This window comes from Podarcis erhardii, assembly GCF_964252035.2.
Source record: "Podarcis erhardii genome assembly, chromosome: 13".
NCBI lineage: Eukaryota > Metazoa > Chordata > Lepidosauria > Squamata > Lacertidae > Podarcis > Podarcis erhardii.
The window spans coordinates 32,820,871-32,839,316 of NC_138502.1; the positions used below are offsets into that span (position 1 = coordinate 32,820,871).

The 18,446-nt window shown below is 46.5% G+C and overlaps 1 protein-coding gene across 3 annotated transcripts in view; it reads left to right on the forward strand.

Annotated features, from left to right (window-relative positions):
- Positions 1 to 18,181, forward strand: part of IGF2BP1 (insulin like growth factor 2 mRNA binding protein 1) — a 67,777-nt gene extending 49,596 nt beyond the window's left edge. For 2 of the 3 annotated variants that reach the window (XM_081837907.1, XM_081837909.1), the window contains 10 exons: positions 2,503 to 2,784; positions 4,026 to 4,160; positions 4,811 to 4,933; positions 5,717 to 5,852; positions 8,985 to 9,107; positions 9,364 to 9,480; positions 10,739 to 10,813; positions 12,837 to 12,968; positions 14,110 to 14,223; positions 17,033 to 18,181. In XM_081837907.1, coding sequence (XP_081694033.1) covers positions 2,503 to 2,784; positions 4,026 to 4,160; positions 4,811 to 4,933; positions 5,717 to 5,852; positions 8,985 to 9,107; positions 9,364 to 9,480; positions 10,739 to 10,813; positions 12,837 to 12,968; positions 14,110 to 14,223; positions 17,033 to 17,125 — 1,330 coding nt within the window. In that variant the 3' untranslated portion in view covers positions 17,126 to 18,181. The remainder of the gene's footprint in view (positions 1 to 2,502; positions 2,785 to 4,025; positions 4,161 to 4,810; positions 4,934 to 5,716; positions 5,853 to 8,984; positions 9,108 to 9,363; positions 9,481 to 10,738; positions 10,814 to 12,836; positions 12,969 to 14,109; positions 14,224 to 17,032) is intronic. The other variant, XM_081837908.1, reaches the window with a different exon arrangement.
- Positions 18,182 to 18,446: the final 265 nt, after the last annotated feature.

The window sequence follows — 18,446 nt, forward strand, 5'->3', positions numbered from 1 at the left end:
TATTACAGTGGTACCTCGGTTTACAAACTTAATCCATTCCGGAAGTCTGTTCTTAAACCAAGGCACGCTTTTCCTAATGAGGCCTCCTGCCGCCAGTGCCCTTCCACCGTTCGGATTCCATTCTTTGACCGAGGTAAAGTTCGCAAACCGGGACGCTGCTTCTGGTTTTGCGGAGTTTGTAAACTGAATCGTTCGTAAACAGGGCTGTTCTTAAACCGAGGTACCACTGTATTTATTTAAGTGCATTTCTAATGTCTCATCCCCGCCCCCCGGTGATATCAGCAATGTTCAGTATTACACAGTTGACTAACATTTTCTTCCTCTTCTTGGGACCACATTCTCAGGGTTGTGTGACAGTGGTGACTTAGGGCTGGACAGGGAGGTTTAAAGCTCTCTTCCCACCTCAGCAATGGTTGGCTTTCTGCAGCATGAGAAACGGCAGAAGAACACCACAGGGAAGTTATTTGGGTGACCATGACTGGGCTTGTAAAAAGCAACTGAGCAAAAACATGGCAGTTCATCACCAAACTCTGAGCACAGAAGCACCTCAAAAGCAACAAAAAGGGTTCCTGCCATGATGCAATGTGTAGAAATAGTGGGGGTTGCAGCAGCATCAAAAAAGAAAGAAAGAAAAAAGAATTGCAGTATCGGATTTAAAGGTAGCAGCAGCCGCCGCCATGTGTTGGGATGCTGGGATGTGTTACCAGGTTGTCCCATAATGTGGCCTTGTTAATGGTAACACCCCCATCTATAGGTGGCTGTGTGGAACTGCAGCCCATTACTACAATTATACTCTGGCCTTGCTTTCTTAAGGCATGTTGTAATCCTAGATCTCTGATGAGTTTACCTCAAATACAGTGATACCTCGGGTTACATACACTTCAGGTTACATACGCTTCAGGTTACAGACACCGCTAACCCAGAAATATTACCTCGGGTTAAGAACTTTGCTTCAGGATGAGAACAGAAATTGTGCTCCAGTGGCGCAGCGGCAGCAGGAGGCCCCATTAGCTAAAGTGGTGCTTCAGGTTAAGAACAGTTTCAGGTTAAGTACGGACCTCCAGAACGAAGTAAGTATTTAACCTGAGGTACCACTGTAAATAAATAAAGAAGCTGATTTGTTTGTTTGATTGTTTGTGGTAAACTCCTTAGAGATCTAGGATTGCAACATGCCTTAAGAAAGCAAGGCCAGTGTGTGTGTGTGTGTGTGTGTGTGTGTGTGTGTGTGTGTGTATACATATACAGTATGTATATGTATATGTATATGTATATGTATATGTATATGTACACACACACACACACACACACACACACAGTATGTTTCCGTGTATAAGACTAGGTTTTTTCCTTAAAAATAATGTCAAAAATAAGGGGGCGTCTTATACATGGAGGCCCCCATTTTCTTAAATCTGTGTCCCCAAAAATAGGGGGCGTCTTATACATGGGGGGGGGGGCGTCTTATAGATGGAAAAAATATGGGGTATGTGTGTGTGTATTCCTTCATTCATTCTCCACCTCCAAACCCGTTTCATCACATTTAGTTTAAGGTGAAATGTACATCTTGACAAAATCTTAACGTGTAGCGATAAAAAACGTCAGGGTTTGAAGTGATTTTTTAAAAAAATGCCATTACTGATGGCTATTTCAAATTAATGGTGGTGGAGGGAAGAGAACTGCCCGTATATTAGCTTCCTTTCCCTTTGTCAGAAGTGAATAGGGAGAAGGGAAGAGCAAAAAATAATAATCAAAAAAATCACTGGAAATGAGAAGCAAGCCCTGTGGCAATTGGAAGAGGGAAGAGGGCTCGTGGGTTTCAAAAAGGGGTGGGGGCAGATGCATGAGGAACCTTCCGGCTTTTCAAGATGGCCTTGTTCCTATATGTTCTTGGCTGTTTTATCAAAACAAATTCCTTCCAGTAGCACCTTAAAGACCAACTAAGTCAGTTCTTGGTATGAGCTTTCGTGTGCATGCACACTTCTTCTTCTTCTTCTATCTGAAGAAGTGTGCATGCACACGAAAGCTCATACCAAGAACTGACTTAGTTGGTCTTTAAGGTGCTACTGGAAGGAATTTGTTTTGTTTTGACTATGGCAGACCAACACGGCTACCTATCTGTAACTTGGCTGTTTTATATATCGGCCTTGCCATGACTCCATCCCTTTTTATTTACTATAATAATACAGCATGTGGTGTGTCTCATAGTGAAGCCTCTGGTGTGTGAATTGGTAGAGCTGCTGCGGTGGTGGCATGGAAGAGAGAGTAGTTTGAAGTCCAGCTTCTGTGAGGGAAGGAAAAGTTGTCAGCTGGTTGGGGATTAAAACCTCAGGACAAGCTGAGGAGTGGTCCTGGCCAAGACTGCACACAGTAGTAGGAGGACTTGATTTCACATGCAGATTTTAACTAACCAGACAGTTCTTTTGACTGCAGATGTGCTGATTTTAGTTTTAAGTGGAGTTAATTGAGCGGCTTCTCTCTCTGTGTATCTGTCCGTCTTGTCTTCAGAGCCATTATGAAACTAAACGGCCACCAACTGGAAAACCACGCACTGAAGGTCTCCTACATCCCCGATGAACAAACAGTCCAGGGTGCAGAGAACGGGCGCCGAGGGGGCTTTGGATCGCGGGGTGCCCCGAGGCAAGGTTCACCCGTGGCTTCAGGAGCACCCGTGAAACAGCAGCCGGTAGACATTCCCCTCCGCCTTCTCGTTCCCACCCAGTATGTGGGAGCCATCATTGGCAAAGAAGGTGCCACCATCCGCAACATCACCAAGCAGACGCAGTCCAAGTAAGGCCCTGATAGCTTAGCAAGTGTTTCCATAGCAACCCCGCTTGCTTACTGCTACACCTTTGTACTGATTCGCTGCCAAGAGTGTGCTAGGTGCTGCATGGGACACAAGGCCGGCCCTATCGTTGGGCAGAGTGAGATGTCTGCCTCAGACGCTGGGGTGTGAGGTGCCGGAAGGCACAGTGGTGTGTGTGCCAGGCAAGCTGCGTCGCATCCCTTCGGATGTCCTGCAGGGCTTAGGCAGAGTGGAAGGCCCTGTCCTGTTGACGCTGCTGAAGCCCAGTTGGTCTATGGGAGACGCCATCTTGTCCTTCTCCCTAGGCAAATAAAGCGACTTGGGGTATGCTCTGGTGGAAATGTAGTCCAGAAGGATTTAAGCTGTTAAGACTGGAGGGTCAGAGGCCTGGGGGTTGGGATTCAGAGAACAAAACTGTGCCTGCTCTTGGGCCTAGAAGGCACCTCAGGCTGCAGATGTGGGTGCTGTTAAGGGTGGCACATTGGGACATTTATTTATTTACAAGAGTGTTTATGTGTCTTTATATAATATGTATGTGTGTGTGTGCGCACACACACACACACGTGCACACATTCTTGACCCGCTGCAGGGTATTTTCAGTGATGGTCCCCCATTTGTGGAGTGCCATACCCTGTGAGGTACAAATGTTTCCCTCATTGTTACCTGGCTCATGGAGACCCAACCCAATGGGAAATGATATATTACTTTATCATTTGTGTTACCCTTGTGTTACCCTTTCTCTAACAACTTCCTCTTTCCCTTTCCCCTCACTGCAGCCCCATGACGTAGCTTAAGCTGAGAGACAGGGACTAGCCCAGGAACTAACCCAGTGAGCTTGATGGCTGAGGAGGAGTTTTAACGCAGGCCACCTCAGTCCCAGTCCCAGAGCTCCATTGTTCGAGATTCAAAATTACTTCTACTGCGGAAATGTTCCTTTACTGGATGTCTAAGAAGGCTTACAAATGGCCTTGTTCTTGCCCGGGGAGTTTTACAGATCTTCCTGAGGTTGACAAGATGGATATGGAAGGGGCAAAGAGAAGGATTGTAAGATTTGTAGTAAAAATGGGGAGTCTGGGCAGAGGCAGAGGAGCAGCCAAGGGGATTCAGGTTTCTGAAGGATCTGTTGGGTGGACTTTGGGTTTCTGGTTCTTCAGGCGCATGCTGTGATCCACCTTTTCTGAGTTTTGCTACTCAAGCAGCTGACTCTTCTCTCCCTTCCCTGCAGAATTGACGTGCATCGGAAGGAAAACGCCGGCGCAGCAGAGAAAGCAATCAGTATCCATTCGACCCCAGAGGGCTGTTCTGCCGCTTGCAAGATGATTTTGGAAATCATGCAGAAGGAGGCAAAAGACACCAAGACGTAAGGCTGTGGGCTATCGTTGGCGCAAAGTGTGGCGTTGACTTATTGGATAGTTGTTTATTTCCTTGACATCTGATGGGAGGGCGTTCCACAGGGCGGGCGCCATTACCGAGAAGGCCCTCTGCCTGGTTCCCTGTAACCTCACTTCTCACAGGGAGGGAACTGCCAGAAGGCCCTCGGAGCTGGACCTCAGTGTCTGGACTGAGTGATGGGGGTGAAGATGCTTCTTCAGGTATACGGGACCGAGGCCATTTAGGGCTTTAAAGGTCAGCACCAACAATTTGAATTGTGCTTGGAAACGTACTGGGAGCCAATGTAGGTCTTTCAGGACCGGTATTATGTGGTTTTGGCAGTCACTCCCAGTCACCAGTCTAGCTGCCGCATTCTGGATTAGTTGTAGTTTCCTGGTCACCTTCAAAGGTAGCTCCACGTAGAGCGCATTGCAGTAGTCCAAGTGGGAGATAACTAGAGCACGCCCTACTCTGGTGAGACAGTCCACCTACAGCTTCCAGAAGAGGCCTGTCTGTTCAGGGGTTGGTGTCCCAAGGCATAACAGGTTGCCTGGAATTGACCTCAGGAACTTGTCAGAAGGTGGGAGTCCAACCCTCTGATTTCAGCCCTCCCCCTCCAACTTCTCCCCCCTCACGCAGGGCTGATGAAGTGCCCCTGAAAATCCTAGCCCATAACAACTTTGTGGGACGGCTGATCGGCAAAGAAGGCCGCAACTTGAAGAAGGTGGAGCAGGACACAGAGACAAAGATCACCATCTCTTCGTAAGGATTTCTTTTCCCTTCTATCCCCTCACCCCCTTTTGTTTTGACCCCCTTTTTAAATAAAAAAGGTATTGTATTCAAATTAGGCTGTGTTCACACTAGGGCGCTATGGAGTGTTGAATCTGTGTTTCCCTTCATCCACACTGGAGCAGTTTCTATTTTATGCCTTCATAATCTACCTCAAGAGTTTCCCGCCAATACAGTGGTGCCTCGCAAAATGAAATTAATCTGTTCCGCGAGTCTCTTCGTCTAGCGGTTTTTTCGTCTTGCAAAGCAAGCCCATTGACGGCTTAGCGCTATTAGTGGCTTTTAGCGGCTTATCGGCTTAGCGGATAAGCAGATAAGCGGCTTAGAAAGGGGGGGGGGAGGAAAAAAAACCCGCAGGAACTCGCAAGACATTTTCGTCTTGCAAAGCAAGCCCATAGGAAATTTGTTTTGTGAAGCACCTCCAAAACGGAAAACCCTTTCGTCTAGCGGGTTTTCCGTCTTGCGAGGCATTCGTCTTGCGAGGCACCACTGTACTGTTGGGCAAGGGGTATATTTGTACTGTGTGTTGTTGTCCTCTCCCCTCAGTTAGTTACTTCCCTGCCCACCATAAGTCTGGCAACTTGAGGTGCATTGTGGATCAGTGTGCACTTTTTTTTAAAAAAAATTGTTTTTTTGAAAGACGTATTTTGCACGTAACAGCAGTCAAAAATGAATTGAGATTATGCATGTTGCTCCAAGTTGGGCAAGGATTTGGGGACACTTGCGTGAAAGGCTGATGCTTCCTTTCCTCCCCAGGCTGCAGGATTTGACCCTGTACAACCCTGAAAGGACCATCACAGTGAAAGGCTCCATTGAGAACTGCTGCAAAGCAGAGCAAGAGATCATGAAGAAAGTGAGAGAAGCCTATGAGAACGATGTGGCGGCTATGAGTGTGAGTCTGCTTATGTTGCACCTTCTTTGGGCATTTAGAAGCTCTAAAGACAGCCCATCTAGAGCTACTGCTATCTGTCTGGGAATCGCTGGCTTTCCATCAAAAGGCTCCGAAATCCATCCAGCTGCTTTGTATTAATACGTTATCCTTTAAAAGCCATTACCTAGTTGGTTGTGGACTTGGGAATCTTAATTCTTGCACTGGGTTCTGCATTCTTACTTTGAATAGCATTGGTTCCTCCCTGCCATACTTTCTTTTCCTTTTATAGGTTATAATGGTATGACAAATAAAGTAAGGTGCAGATGGGCAGGTGGGATGATAGAAATTCTTGTGGACTAGAAACTTTTGCTAACTTGGTTGCAACATCATAATAAGTTAAGTAGTCAAAAGAGAGGCTGTTAAATGGCAGGTGGAGGAATAACTTCTAAGAAGAAATATGTGCATTTCTCTTGATTTGAAGCAGAGGCCCTGAAACAGAGAAGGTTGGTCACAAATGAACCCACCAATTAATATGATGATGATGATGATGATATATTTATTATTTATACCCCACCCATCTAGCTGGGTTTCCCCAGCCATTCTGAGCTGCTCCCAACAGAATTAAAAGCACAATAAAGCATCAGTCATTAAAAACTTCCCTAAACAGGGTTGCCTTCAGATGTCTTCTAAAAGTCAGATAGTTGTTTATTTCCCTGACATCTGACGGAAGGGCGTTCTACAGGGTGGGCACCACTGCCGAGAAGGCCCTGGTAGTAGTAGTAGTAGTAGTAGTAGTAGCAGCAGCAGCAGCAATATTTAATATTGACATTGGGCTTTTTGAATGTTCAGATTGCAGTAATCTTTACAATAATTGGTAGGCATTCTTATTCTCTATAGTAGATGGAGAATGAGAAAGACTTAATTCTGATGTATTGGTTGCATATGGGCAATCAGTCTCTGGCTTAATGAACACAGGCAATGGGATATTAATGCACAGTGTGCAAATAATGGGCAGCCCTTTTGATTCTCCCTTGGTGCAAGTGAACAAAAAAGCCAGGAAGCCGCAGTTAACCGCAGCTTCCTGTTAACACGCAAAGCGGGAGCTATGGTTAATAGCTCCCAAACAAGCCAGGATTCATAAGTCAACCTTATGCTGTGTTTTAAAGCTGGCTTCTGATCCTGGCTTGCTTGGAAGCCATGAGCCACAGTTCCCAGTTAGAAGGTAACAGGAAGCCGTGGTTGATTGCAACTTCCTGTCTTCTCCTGCACCCATTGGAAGGCAGGAGGAAAGCCGCAGCAAAGGGGTTATGTGCAAGTGTGCACGACCTGGATTATTAAGCTAGAACATGAATATCTGCACCAGGCCAATGTTGTACCATGGTTTGGCAAACAGCAGCATCTCTGTGGCTTTCTGGGCTCCCACTTCTTCCATCTTGCACCTGGGCTGCCTCCTCTCTGGTTTTTGCTAGCCATTGTTGTTGTTTAGTCGTTTAGTTGTGTCCTCTTCTTCGTGACCCCATGGACCAGAGCACGACAGGCCCTCCTGTCTTCCACTGCCTCCCGCAGTTTGGTCAGACTCATGTTTGTAGCTTCGAGAACACCAACCATCTCGTCCTCTGCCGTCCCCTTCTCCTTGTGCCCTCCTTCTTTCCCAACATCAGGGTCTTTTCCGGGGAGTCTTCTCTTCTCATGAGGTGGCCAAAGTATTGGAGCCTCAGCTTCAGGATCTGTCCTTCCAGTGAGCACTCAGGGCTGATTTCCTTCAGAATGGATGCGTTTGATCTTCTTGCAGTCCATGGGACTCTCAAGAGTCTCCTCCAGCACCATAATTCAAAAGCATCAATTCTTCGGCGATCAGCCTTCTTTACGGTCCAGCTCTCACTTCCATACATCACTACTGGGAAAACCATGGTTTTAACTATATGGACCTTTGTTGGCAAGGTGATGACTCTGCTTTGCTAGCCATAGTATACGGTGAAACCTGAATTTTCAATCTCAGGTTAGTCCCTTACCTCCAGAGTGCAAGCGGCTGTTCCAAGATTCACACCCACCATAGCTTGACATTGACTGTAGTTAGCAAGAAGCAGGAAGTGGAAGAGGGGTGTGTGGCGTTTGCCTCCTAGGTGGGTCATAAGGAAAGGGTTAAATGCGTGTGATGTGATTGGCCAGAGAGAAACTGAAAGGAGGAGTTAGAGTGAGAGTCGGAGTGGTCTGAAAGTCAGTTGAGAGTTGGGAGTTGAAGAAGGAAGAGGGAGGTTAAGTCTGTGGGTTGGTCGAGTTGTGTGGTGAGGGAGTGAGAGGAATTGTTAGGTGGAGTCAGATAGATAGTTGGAATAATCAGTTTAAAGTTGTTAGGAACGTATAGGACAGTTAAGGAATTAAGAATCTGCCAAGAAAAATTAACTGAAACCATAAGCTTGTTCATGCCTATAAAATAAACTTGATTATTTGTTAATGTTAACAACTGTCTGGACTCCGTGTGTACCCGTGAGGAGAAAAGGGTTGGTGGCAACGAAGAAAGCAATCACGGTGGTGGCACAGGGTCAATAGACCGTCAAACGTCCAGGGGCCCTGTGTGATCGCCACAGGGACCTATGCATGTGAATGGAGAAAGGAGGTTGTCCGAGGCCCACAAGTCTGCAGTGTTGCCCTCGATTGCCAAATTCTGTGAGTTGCACCATGGTGGCTTGCCTAAAGCCACCTGGGGAATTCCAAGAGTGACGTGAGCTTGCTTCCGAGTTCTCTGCTCCCACTTCATAGCTTGTGCTGCACCGTGCTTCATAAATGTGTCGGGTTCACTGCTTTGGGGTTGCGGAACAGTTTCTCTTTGTTTACCTTGAGCAGCTGATCAACCTGGGTGCATAATGGAAAGTGGCAATGTGCTAAAGTGTGTTTCGGTCCCCTAATTACTGTATGGACGCCACCTGTGCCCAAACTTGTTTCCATGGGTGCAGAAGTTTATTATACAGAGCCTTTGGCTGCTTTCTTGGCTGTCTAAATCAGGACAAGTTGATTGAACCAGTCTGCAAAAAGCAAGGCAAAACCGTTGCACCGTGAGAAGTGTTTCAGTGCTGACAGCGAATTCACAGTAAAAAGGTAGAAATTAATACTTTGCTTGCCATATTACATTTTCTCACTCTCTTTTTCTTTTAGCTACAGTCGCACCTGATACCTGGGCTGAACCTAGCTGCCGTTGGCCTCTTTCCTGCCTCTTCCAATGCGGTGCCTCCTCCCCCAAGTAGTGTCTCTGGAGCAGCCCCATACAGCTCTTTTTTGGTAAGCTTGAGCTCAGCCTGCACACAACATGCACTAGCATAGAGCTTTCCTTTTCCTGTGGTGTGTGTGAGAGTTTCAGACAAAAGCACATGCGAGCGCTGCCAAAACAAACAACCCATGCATTAAACATTCTGTGACATCATAGCAAGTCAGCCAATGGTGGGTGCATGGCAGACAACAGTTTCAAACCTAGTAGTTTGGGATATCCCGTTGGACTGATACTGACTGGTGACCCCAGAAACTTTTATCTCGGCAGCCTCCTGAGCAAGAGACAGTGCATGTCTTCATTCCTGCCCAGGCTGTGGGTGCGATCATCGGCAAGAAGGGACAGCACATCAAACAGCTCTCCAGATTCGCAAGTGCCTCCATCAAGGTGCCCGTTCCATCCTGTTTAATCCCTATTGTTAGTTTTGTTGATTGATGCAAGCCATGATGGTGCTAGAAAACAAAGTAGGCATCCCAGGGTCCCATTTGAATTCCAGGGGAGCTGTGGAAGAGCAACCTGGAATCAGAGAGTTGTAGAGTCCAACCCCTTGCAATGTAGGAAAACGCAGCTGTCCCATACGGGGATCGAACCTGCAACCTTGGGATTATCAGCACCATGCTCTAACCAACTGAGCTATCCAAGCTGATCTACATTATTTGGTTCATGGGGGAGCTTTCCAGTGGATTATACCGTTATGCTTGTGTTGATGCAACTTATTGGCACTGTCCCTTCTGCTTGCTATTCTTGAGAGTTTGGGATCTTAAAATCTGCGGCAAATCTTTTTTACAAAGGCACAGCCAGTTTGCCAAGAGTGATGCAAAATTCCTTTTATTTCTTCCCAGCCTCCTGTTAGCAAAGTCAGGTACCGTATTTTTCGCTCTATAACACGCACCCGACCATAACACGCACGTAGTTTTTAGAGGAGGAAAATCCGTAGGCATGCCACCCGTAGGCATTCCCTCCATAACACGCACAGACATTTTCCCTTACCTTCTAGGAGGAAAAAAGTGAGTGTTATGGTGCAAAAAATACGGTAAATAACACAGAGAGAGCCCAGAGAGAAAAGAAATCCTGAAGAAACTGAACAGAAACAGTGTATAATTTAATAAGAAAGGAACAGTAAGGTTTTGTCCTTCTTGGTTCAGGCCTTGTGCATGGCAGGTATCTGCCCGCTGCCTGCTTCAAAGAGCCCTTTTGCAAAGTGCTTTAATACAGCCTGCCTACTTGTCAGGTTTGGCATGTGAGGCCAATACTGAGAAGGATCTGGCTCTGAGTCAAAAGTATTCCTCACCCCTGGTCCACATGGACTGTCAGGTAGGAGAGGCTTTTTCTTGTCCTCCCTGGAGATGCAGGGATATGATCAGGGACCTTCTTTCTGCAACCAAAGCATGCACTCCACCAGGGAGCTGTGGCCCTTCCCTAATTGATTTCTGCAGCTGTCTTGCCCTGGACTCCTTTAGAGGAAGGTGTAGGGTATGCCATCTAATAAATAACAATCACAATAATTGCCATCAGGAATGGATGGATCATCCTTTGGCTCAGTTCAGTCTGAACTCAGTGTCTTGGGAGTAGAGGGATGGGGAATAAATCCCAGGCTTTGCTGATAAATGGCTCTCCCTTCTGTTCTTCCTCTTGTGTCCTTCAGATTGCTCCTCCAGAGACGCCAGATTCCAAAGTGCGAATGGTGATAATCACTGGACCACCGGAAGCCCAATTCAAGGTTTCTTTCCTTCCTTCTTACAGATCAGTGGCCACAGGGGGACTTAAACATGATTACAAGCATCATCTTCATTATTTACTGAGTGCTGTTACTCAGGCCCTGTTACAGGCTTCAAATAGGCACCCAGTTGGCCACTGTGAGATCAGTTTGCAGAACCAGATGTTACCGTTACTGGTTTTTTAACATTATTTAATCACCACTATTGTGTCACAATAGTGATGTGAAGGGACACGGGTGGCGCTGTGGGTTAAACCACAGAGCCTAGGACTTGCCGATCGGAAGGTCGGCGGTTCGAATCCCTGCGACGGGGTGAGCTCCCGTTGCTCGGTCCCTGCTCCTGCCAACCTAGCAGTTCGAAAGCGCGTCAAAGTGCAAGTAGATAAATAGGTACCGCTCCAGCGGGAAGGTAAACGGCATTTCTGTGCACTGCTCTGGTTTGCCAGAAGTGGCTTAGTCATGCTGGCCACATGACTGTATGCCGGCTCCCTTGGCCAATAAAGCGAGATGAGCACCGCAACCCCAGAGTTGGTCACAACTGGAGCTAATGGTCAGGGGTCCCTTTACCTTTATTTTGTCACAATCCATATGCACAATGCTTTACAGAGTAACACAAGCAGAGAGAGAGAAAGAGGGAGAAGTCTCTGCCCTGAGGAGATGACCGCTCACATTTCAATAATAAGAGAGGCAACAGTCAGAAGAATGGACTGTATTTTTTGGCAAAGCGTGTTTAAGGAGATAACAGAAATCACTGGGTTAAAGCTGACCAAAACAGGTAGCATTGTTATCAATTTATGATGGGGTGGAAGATTTGCAGGCTACGAAGGACTCGTTCACAAATTTATTGACAGCTGCACGAATAAGGATAGCTAGGGAGTGGAAGGGGCAAGCAGAATATAAAATGGAAGAATGGTACAAAGAGGTGTGGGATATAGCTATTAATGATAAATTAACATGTGCCATTAAGGTAAGGCGGGGAATACGCAGCAGAAATTATTTTGAGGAGATATGGAGGGTGTTTGTAGAATTTGTGCTGTTAAAACAGAAAGGGGTCAAACCATCGCAAGAGGTGTTGAAATTTTGGGAGGCTGGATAGTTACAATGGAATAGTCTCGGTGGTGGGATACACATTTTTATTCTTATTTATTTATGATTATTACTTTGTCAAAATAAATTAAGAATAAGAATAGACTGTTTAAAAGCGCCTTGGAGTTTTTTTTTGTCATGGAGCTCTCAGTGAGCAACAAGACAGCAACTAACTCAACAAAGGTCTTGCTGACACTAAGCTCTAGGCCTGCCCCTCCCCTCTAGCCTCTCACTCTGGATCTCTCCCAAGCAGATGAAGGCTGTGTTGAAGGGGGTGGGCTCCTTCTTTGGACCTGTCTGGCCTGTTGCTCAGCAAATGTGCAGGATCCTCCTCAAGTGGGGAGGAGAGTCAGCAGGACTGGGACTGTCTTGGTCACACGTTTTGACTCTCAGCCTCCAATCCTGTCCTGGAAGGCTTGCCTTCTCCTGACCCTTCCTTGATCACACAAGTCTCCTGTTTCTATCAGCTTCCAGCTTGTCCCATCTGCTGACTGCTCCTCAGTGTCCCACCACCAGGCTTCACACACTAAGGTGTCATCTTTGGTGCCTTCCCTGGGGGGCTGTTGGGCTGGCAGCTCCCCCCCACTCCTCCCCATCCAGCCTGGCCCTGACAGTTTTAAAATACAGTCGTACCTTGGTTTTCGAACAGCTTAGTTCCCAAAACGTTTGGGCTCCCGAACGCCGCAAACCCAGAAGTGAGTGTTCTGGTTTGCAAACTACTTTTGGAAGCCGAATTTCCTCCGTAGGAAAAACGTAGCTGCGTTTTTGTTTCTGAATGTTTCGGAAGCTGAACGGACTTCCGGAACGGATTCCGTTCAACTTCCAAGGTACGACTGTATAACCAGCGCTAAGTCTTCTGGGCTGGGACAAGGCCAGGGATGTCCCTGGAACTGGTTGATTAATATCCTCCTGGTTTCTTCATTTCCTCCCCACCCTTCAGGCTCAAGGGCGGATTTATGGCAAACTTAAAGAGGAAAACTTTTTTGGCCCCAAAGAAGAAGTGAAGCTAGAGACGCACATCCGAGTTCCCGCTTCAGCCGCAGGGAGAGTCATTGGCAAAGGAGGCAAAACGGTAAGTGAATGGTCGGGTCTGCCAAGGCCTGCTTTGGGGCCAGACCACTGGCACTGCCATGACCCAAGATGGAGTATGGAGTGTGTCTCACAATGATGGTGTTTGATTATTATTGGTTATTACTTATTGAGAGCCTGCAAGCGTGCTAGAAGTTAAAGCTGGGGCATGGTTCACACTTTGACACCTGCCAAGTGTTCAGAAGAGGCTGAATTCTAACAGAGCCAGACCATGGTTTCTCCCCCCCCCCCACATCATATTTTCTTCTCTATTAACGTATATAACATACATAATCTATTCACACTTCTATCCAATCTCATACAATAGTTCACTTCCCCCTACCTCTTTACAGCTTCGTCATCTCTCTTTAATTCCTTATCTTTGTACTGTGTTCTAGCAAACTTTCATCCTTCTCTTTATATAATATCTTTCCTCTGCTGTGTTTGTGTGAAATTTACTCTAGGCACATCCAAGTATTACTTTGGGAATCATACTTAATTTTTAAAACAATCCCATTCTTTCTCGATTTTTATGTTTGAGTGATTTCTTATTGCTTGTCAGAAACAGAATGACAGACCATAGTTTCTTATGATACCAGAATCAACACTGTCTTGACAAAAGGGGGCATGCAAGTAACTAGTGATTTGAAGTCATGCCTGGAAGTGTTTTGCCAGCAGTGGTCTGGGCCTACAGTAACAATTTGTGGTGTTACATTTGCGCTGACAAAACCGTTGTTTGGGGTGATGCTGTGCCCTCATAGGGTACTGTTTAGAACAGCGTCCAAAAATATTAGGGGAGAAGGAGGAAGAAACCTATAAAACCATAATTTGCATGTCTGAAACACAAACCATGAAGTTTTAACTATGGTTAGTGCAAAGCGTGGTTACCTTTGAACCCAGTCTTATTTTTAAGAATCTGTAGGAGTAAGTGGAAGGGAATGTTAGTGTTTAAGTTACAGTATACAGAATAAGATGGCTTAAGTTAATCTTGAGCGCAGGCAAGCTTGAAGTTCTCCTGTTAGCCTTATTAAAGTGGAGTGAAGCTGGATCGCAGGAGCAGCAGCAGTGCAGGAGAGCTGAATCAGGGCTACTTCGTTTCATAAAATCAAAATGCAATTAAGCATTACTGTCTTTCCACTTGACAGGTCAACGAGCTGCAGAACCTGACAGCAGCAGAAGTAGTTGTCCCGCGGGACCAAACTCCCGATGAGAACGAGCAAGTCATTGTCAAAATCATCGGACACTTCTACGCCAGCCAGGTAGGGGCCACAATAGACCATTCTTGCCATATTGGCGTGGGTGGAAGAGGTTAAATAAGAACTGGACTAAAGACTTCCCCCACCTGATAGTGTTGGACTCTTAAGTCACATCAACTCCAGCCTTCGTAGCCAATAGTGAGGGATGATGGGAATTTTGAGTCCCAACAAAATCCCGAGGGCAGCAGTTTGGAAAAAGCAGGTTTAGCAGTATCAGAAGCACCCACTCCCAGGTTAAAGACACAGTTTGGTACGCCCAGCAAGGACAAATTGTAGTTCATTTAATCTATAGTTTATTGACACAAGGGATGTAGGTGGTGCTGTGGGTAAAACCTCAGCACCTAGGACTTGCCGATCGTCAGGTTGGCGGTTCGAATCCCCGCAGCGGGGTGCGCTCCCGTTGCTCGGTCCCAGCGCCTGCCAACCTAGCAGTTCGAAAGCACCCCCGGGTGCATCTAGATAAATAGGGACCGCTTACTAGCAGGAAGGTAAACAGCGTTTCCCTGTGCTGTGCTGGCTCGTCAGATGCAGCTTGTCACGCTGGCCACATGACCCGGAAGTGTCTGCGGACAGCGCTGGCCCCTGGCCTCTTAAGTGAGATGGGCGCACAACCCTAGAGTCGGACACGACTGGCCCGTATGGGCAGGGATACCTTTACCTTTACCTTTTATTGACACAAGCAAAGATCAACCCTTGGTTTCTGAACCTGGTTTATTCCAATCACCATGGTTTAAACCAGGGGTCAGAAAACTTTTTCAGCAGGGGGCTGGTCCACTGTCCCTCAGACCTTGTGAGGGGCCGGACTATATTTTTTTTTTGGTGGGGGGGGGGGAATGAACAAATTCCTATGCCCCACAGATAACCCAGAGATGCATTTTAAATAAAAGGACACATTCTACTCATGTAAAAACACGCTGATTCCCAGACCATCTGCAGGCTGGATTTAGAAGGCGATTGGGTCGGATCCGGCCCCCGGGCCTTAGTTGCCTACCCATGGTTTAAACTGGCATCTGGTACATGCCAAGGAAGAGAGGAAGCGATTAAGCCTAAGACTGGAGTAATCTCTTTCCAAAGTGCTTAAATATTGTTTTGTATTATATTCAGGAAGCCTATGTGCAATTTAAATGGTCAGTGGGTTTTCTGTAAAGGAGCAGAAACTTAAGATTTCTTACACTGACTGACAGGAGCCTCTCTGGGGGCTCAGACAAGGGGACATTTCTTGCCCAAACTCCAAATGTCAGGGATTGAACGTGGGATCTTGCTGGTTGCTCCAGCAAACCCAAACCAGCATACCAAGATCAAACCTTGGCTACAGACTGTGGTTTGTTGAGACAGAAATCAATTGCAAACCATGGTTTGGATGTGGTGCTAAGCCAGGAATCATGGTTTGCTTCATCCCAGTGCAAATGAGTGTGGCAGGCACAATAAGCATTGCTTTGTTTATTTCTTGAATGTGTTTATAATCCTCCCTTTGTGCAAAGGCCCCAAGGTGGAAAATGCACACACATACAGTCAACCTTGGTTCTTGAATGCCTCTGTTATTGTACGTTTTGGCTCCCGAATGCCAAAAACCTGGAAGTAACTGCTCTGGTTTTCAATTGATTTTCGGAAGCTGAACGTCTGATGCGGCTTCCATTCTGAGTTTCCCTATTGTATTGAGGCTTCCGCTTTCAGTTTTTGGTTGTCGAACGTTTCAGAAGTTGAATGGTCTTCCGGAACGGATTACATTCAACAACCGAGGTTTGACTATTCTTATATGGAGATCTTGAAAGCATGAGCCAGATTAGAAGGTGAGGGGGCATTCTTTTTTCTTTTCTTTAAATAAATGTAGATTCAGGTAGGTGCCCGTGTTGGTCTGATGCAGTCAAAATAAAAAATAATAATAATAAATTGTCCAGTAGCACCTTATAGACCAACTAAGTTTGTTTGGTATAAGCTTTTGTGTGCTTGCACACTTCTTCAGATATAAAGACGTTATCTGAAGAAGTGTGCATGCACACAAAAGCTTATACCAGAACAAACTTAGTTGGTCTATAAGGTGCTACTGGACAATTATTTTTATTTAAATAAATGTGTTTTGGTATTAATTTTCAATAAAATCAATAGGAGCAGGCATTCACCAGACATTTGGGACCCAAGTTGTTTGGGGCTATACACATAACATGGGGAAGGTGTTACCTCCTTCCTCCCTCAGATCTCACATTGATCAATTAGTTTGAACAAACAAAAGTGCCTAAATTTCATGCGAACGGGACGAAGAAGGAAGCAAGGTGGCTCTCTCTGCTCCCAACAGTTGTCTCAATCGAAGTTGTTTTTGTGGATTTTAGAGCTCGGTATTACACAACTCCACATCACCTCAAGATCCCACTTCCAGCCTGGAAGATTCAGGGACTCTTGACTCCTTCAGATACAGACATACCTTGGATCCCAAACACCTTGGTACTTGGATGTTTTGGCTCCTGAACGCTGCAAACCCGGAAGTCAGTGTTATGGTTTGTGAACATTCTTTCATTTCCACGGCTTCCGATTGGCTGCAGAAGCTTCCTGCAGCCAATCAGAAGCCGTGATTTGGTTTCTGAACGTTTTGGAAGTTGAACGGACTTCCGGAACGGATTCCATTTGACTTCCAAGGTACGACTGTACTTCATGGAGTTTGTCAGCCCCAGCCTGCACAGGTAATGGGAGTTGTGGTCCAGAACATCTGGCGGTCACCCAGTTGGGGAAGGTTGATCCACCATATCAGGCCAGTGCCATTGTTATAAATCTGTTTGCCCTCTCTCTCAACCCCCTCCCCAAATCTTTTTCTTGCCAGATGGCACAACGCAAAATACGCGATATCCTTGCTCAGGTGAAACAACAACATCAGAAGGGGCAGAACAGCCAGACGCAAACACGGAGGAAATAGGAAGTTTCTTTACCCTGGGTGTGTGAAAGAGAAAACAAAAGAGAGAGAGAGAGAGAGAGAGAGGAAGTGATGGACGAACGGACGACATTGACAACGGATGAAACAAAGCCAAGCCGAAAGAGTGATGAGCTGTTGATGCAGAACCCTAAGAGTGGCTGGGAATCAGTTTACCGTAGGAGGGCATTAGTAACTTTCTTGTAGACGGGTGACTTAATGTCTCACGAGCCAAAGGCAGTGTGCGATTGGCTCCTCGGTCATGCTGTGTGTATATATATAATATATATATGTGTGTGTATGTGTGTTTATTCCTCAGGCATGCAGCACGTATGTATGTAAGGATGTATGTATGTATGTGTATGTATATTTATATATACACACATAAATATGGAGCGGGGAGGGGGATTGGATCGGCCAATAGAAAAGAAAAATCCTAATCGGATCCCATAGTCTGTCGCAGTCCAGTAGCTTGAGGGGGCGGGAGCGTTCCCCCATGCAGTTTGCTGTGCTTTTTACCAAACGAAGGGCAGAGCAAAGGCATGTAAATCACACCCCCTCTCCCCCCAATCAAAAACACTTGTAGGGATTTATTTGGGAAACTTAATCTGCCCTCAACATCCCCACGTTGAAAAACAAAACAAAAGCCACATTAGTTTTCCCAGTCAGCGGGAGAAGGAAAATGGAGTGGGACCAGATTCTTTAGGGTTATCCAACGAACCTTTCTACCTGTTTTCTGGATGACCCAAGTTCTGTTTGAGTTGGTGGTTGTGGAACTCCGCTAAGGCCTGGTTGTCGGGGTTTCTTCTTGCTGCAGCCGTGTGCCCAAATAACTGGAGCTGCCGAGTGTTTTGACCTGGGAGAAGACACTTCGGCTGACCTTGCCGCCATCAGGAAAGCAGCCTGACTCCAAAGTCGCCATGTTTTCCATCCCACAACTTCACCTTGCTTGGTCATGGCAGCTTTCATCTCTAGGTTTCTGGTGGCGCTCAGCTCCGTACCAGTTTCCAGAACTGAAAATTGCTCTGCCAGCCCCACTTGTCAGGTTTTCCCTCACTTTGCTGCGGCTTCTGCAACCTGGCGCCCCCTAGGTGTTGTTTTTTGGACTACACCTCCCACAACCACTGACCTTTGGCCATGCTGGCAAGGGCTGATGGGAAATAGAGGTGAAAACATCTGAAGGGGGGCACCATGTGGGGAAGGATGACTTGCAGGGCTGCACAAGTAGGCTGGGGGTTATCTGGACCCATGCGCCCTCAGCTTGTGTATACCTGCCCTAAAAGTAAAACCAGCTCCCAACTTTTCATCCCAATGGCACACACACGTC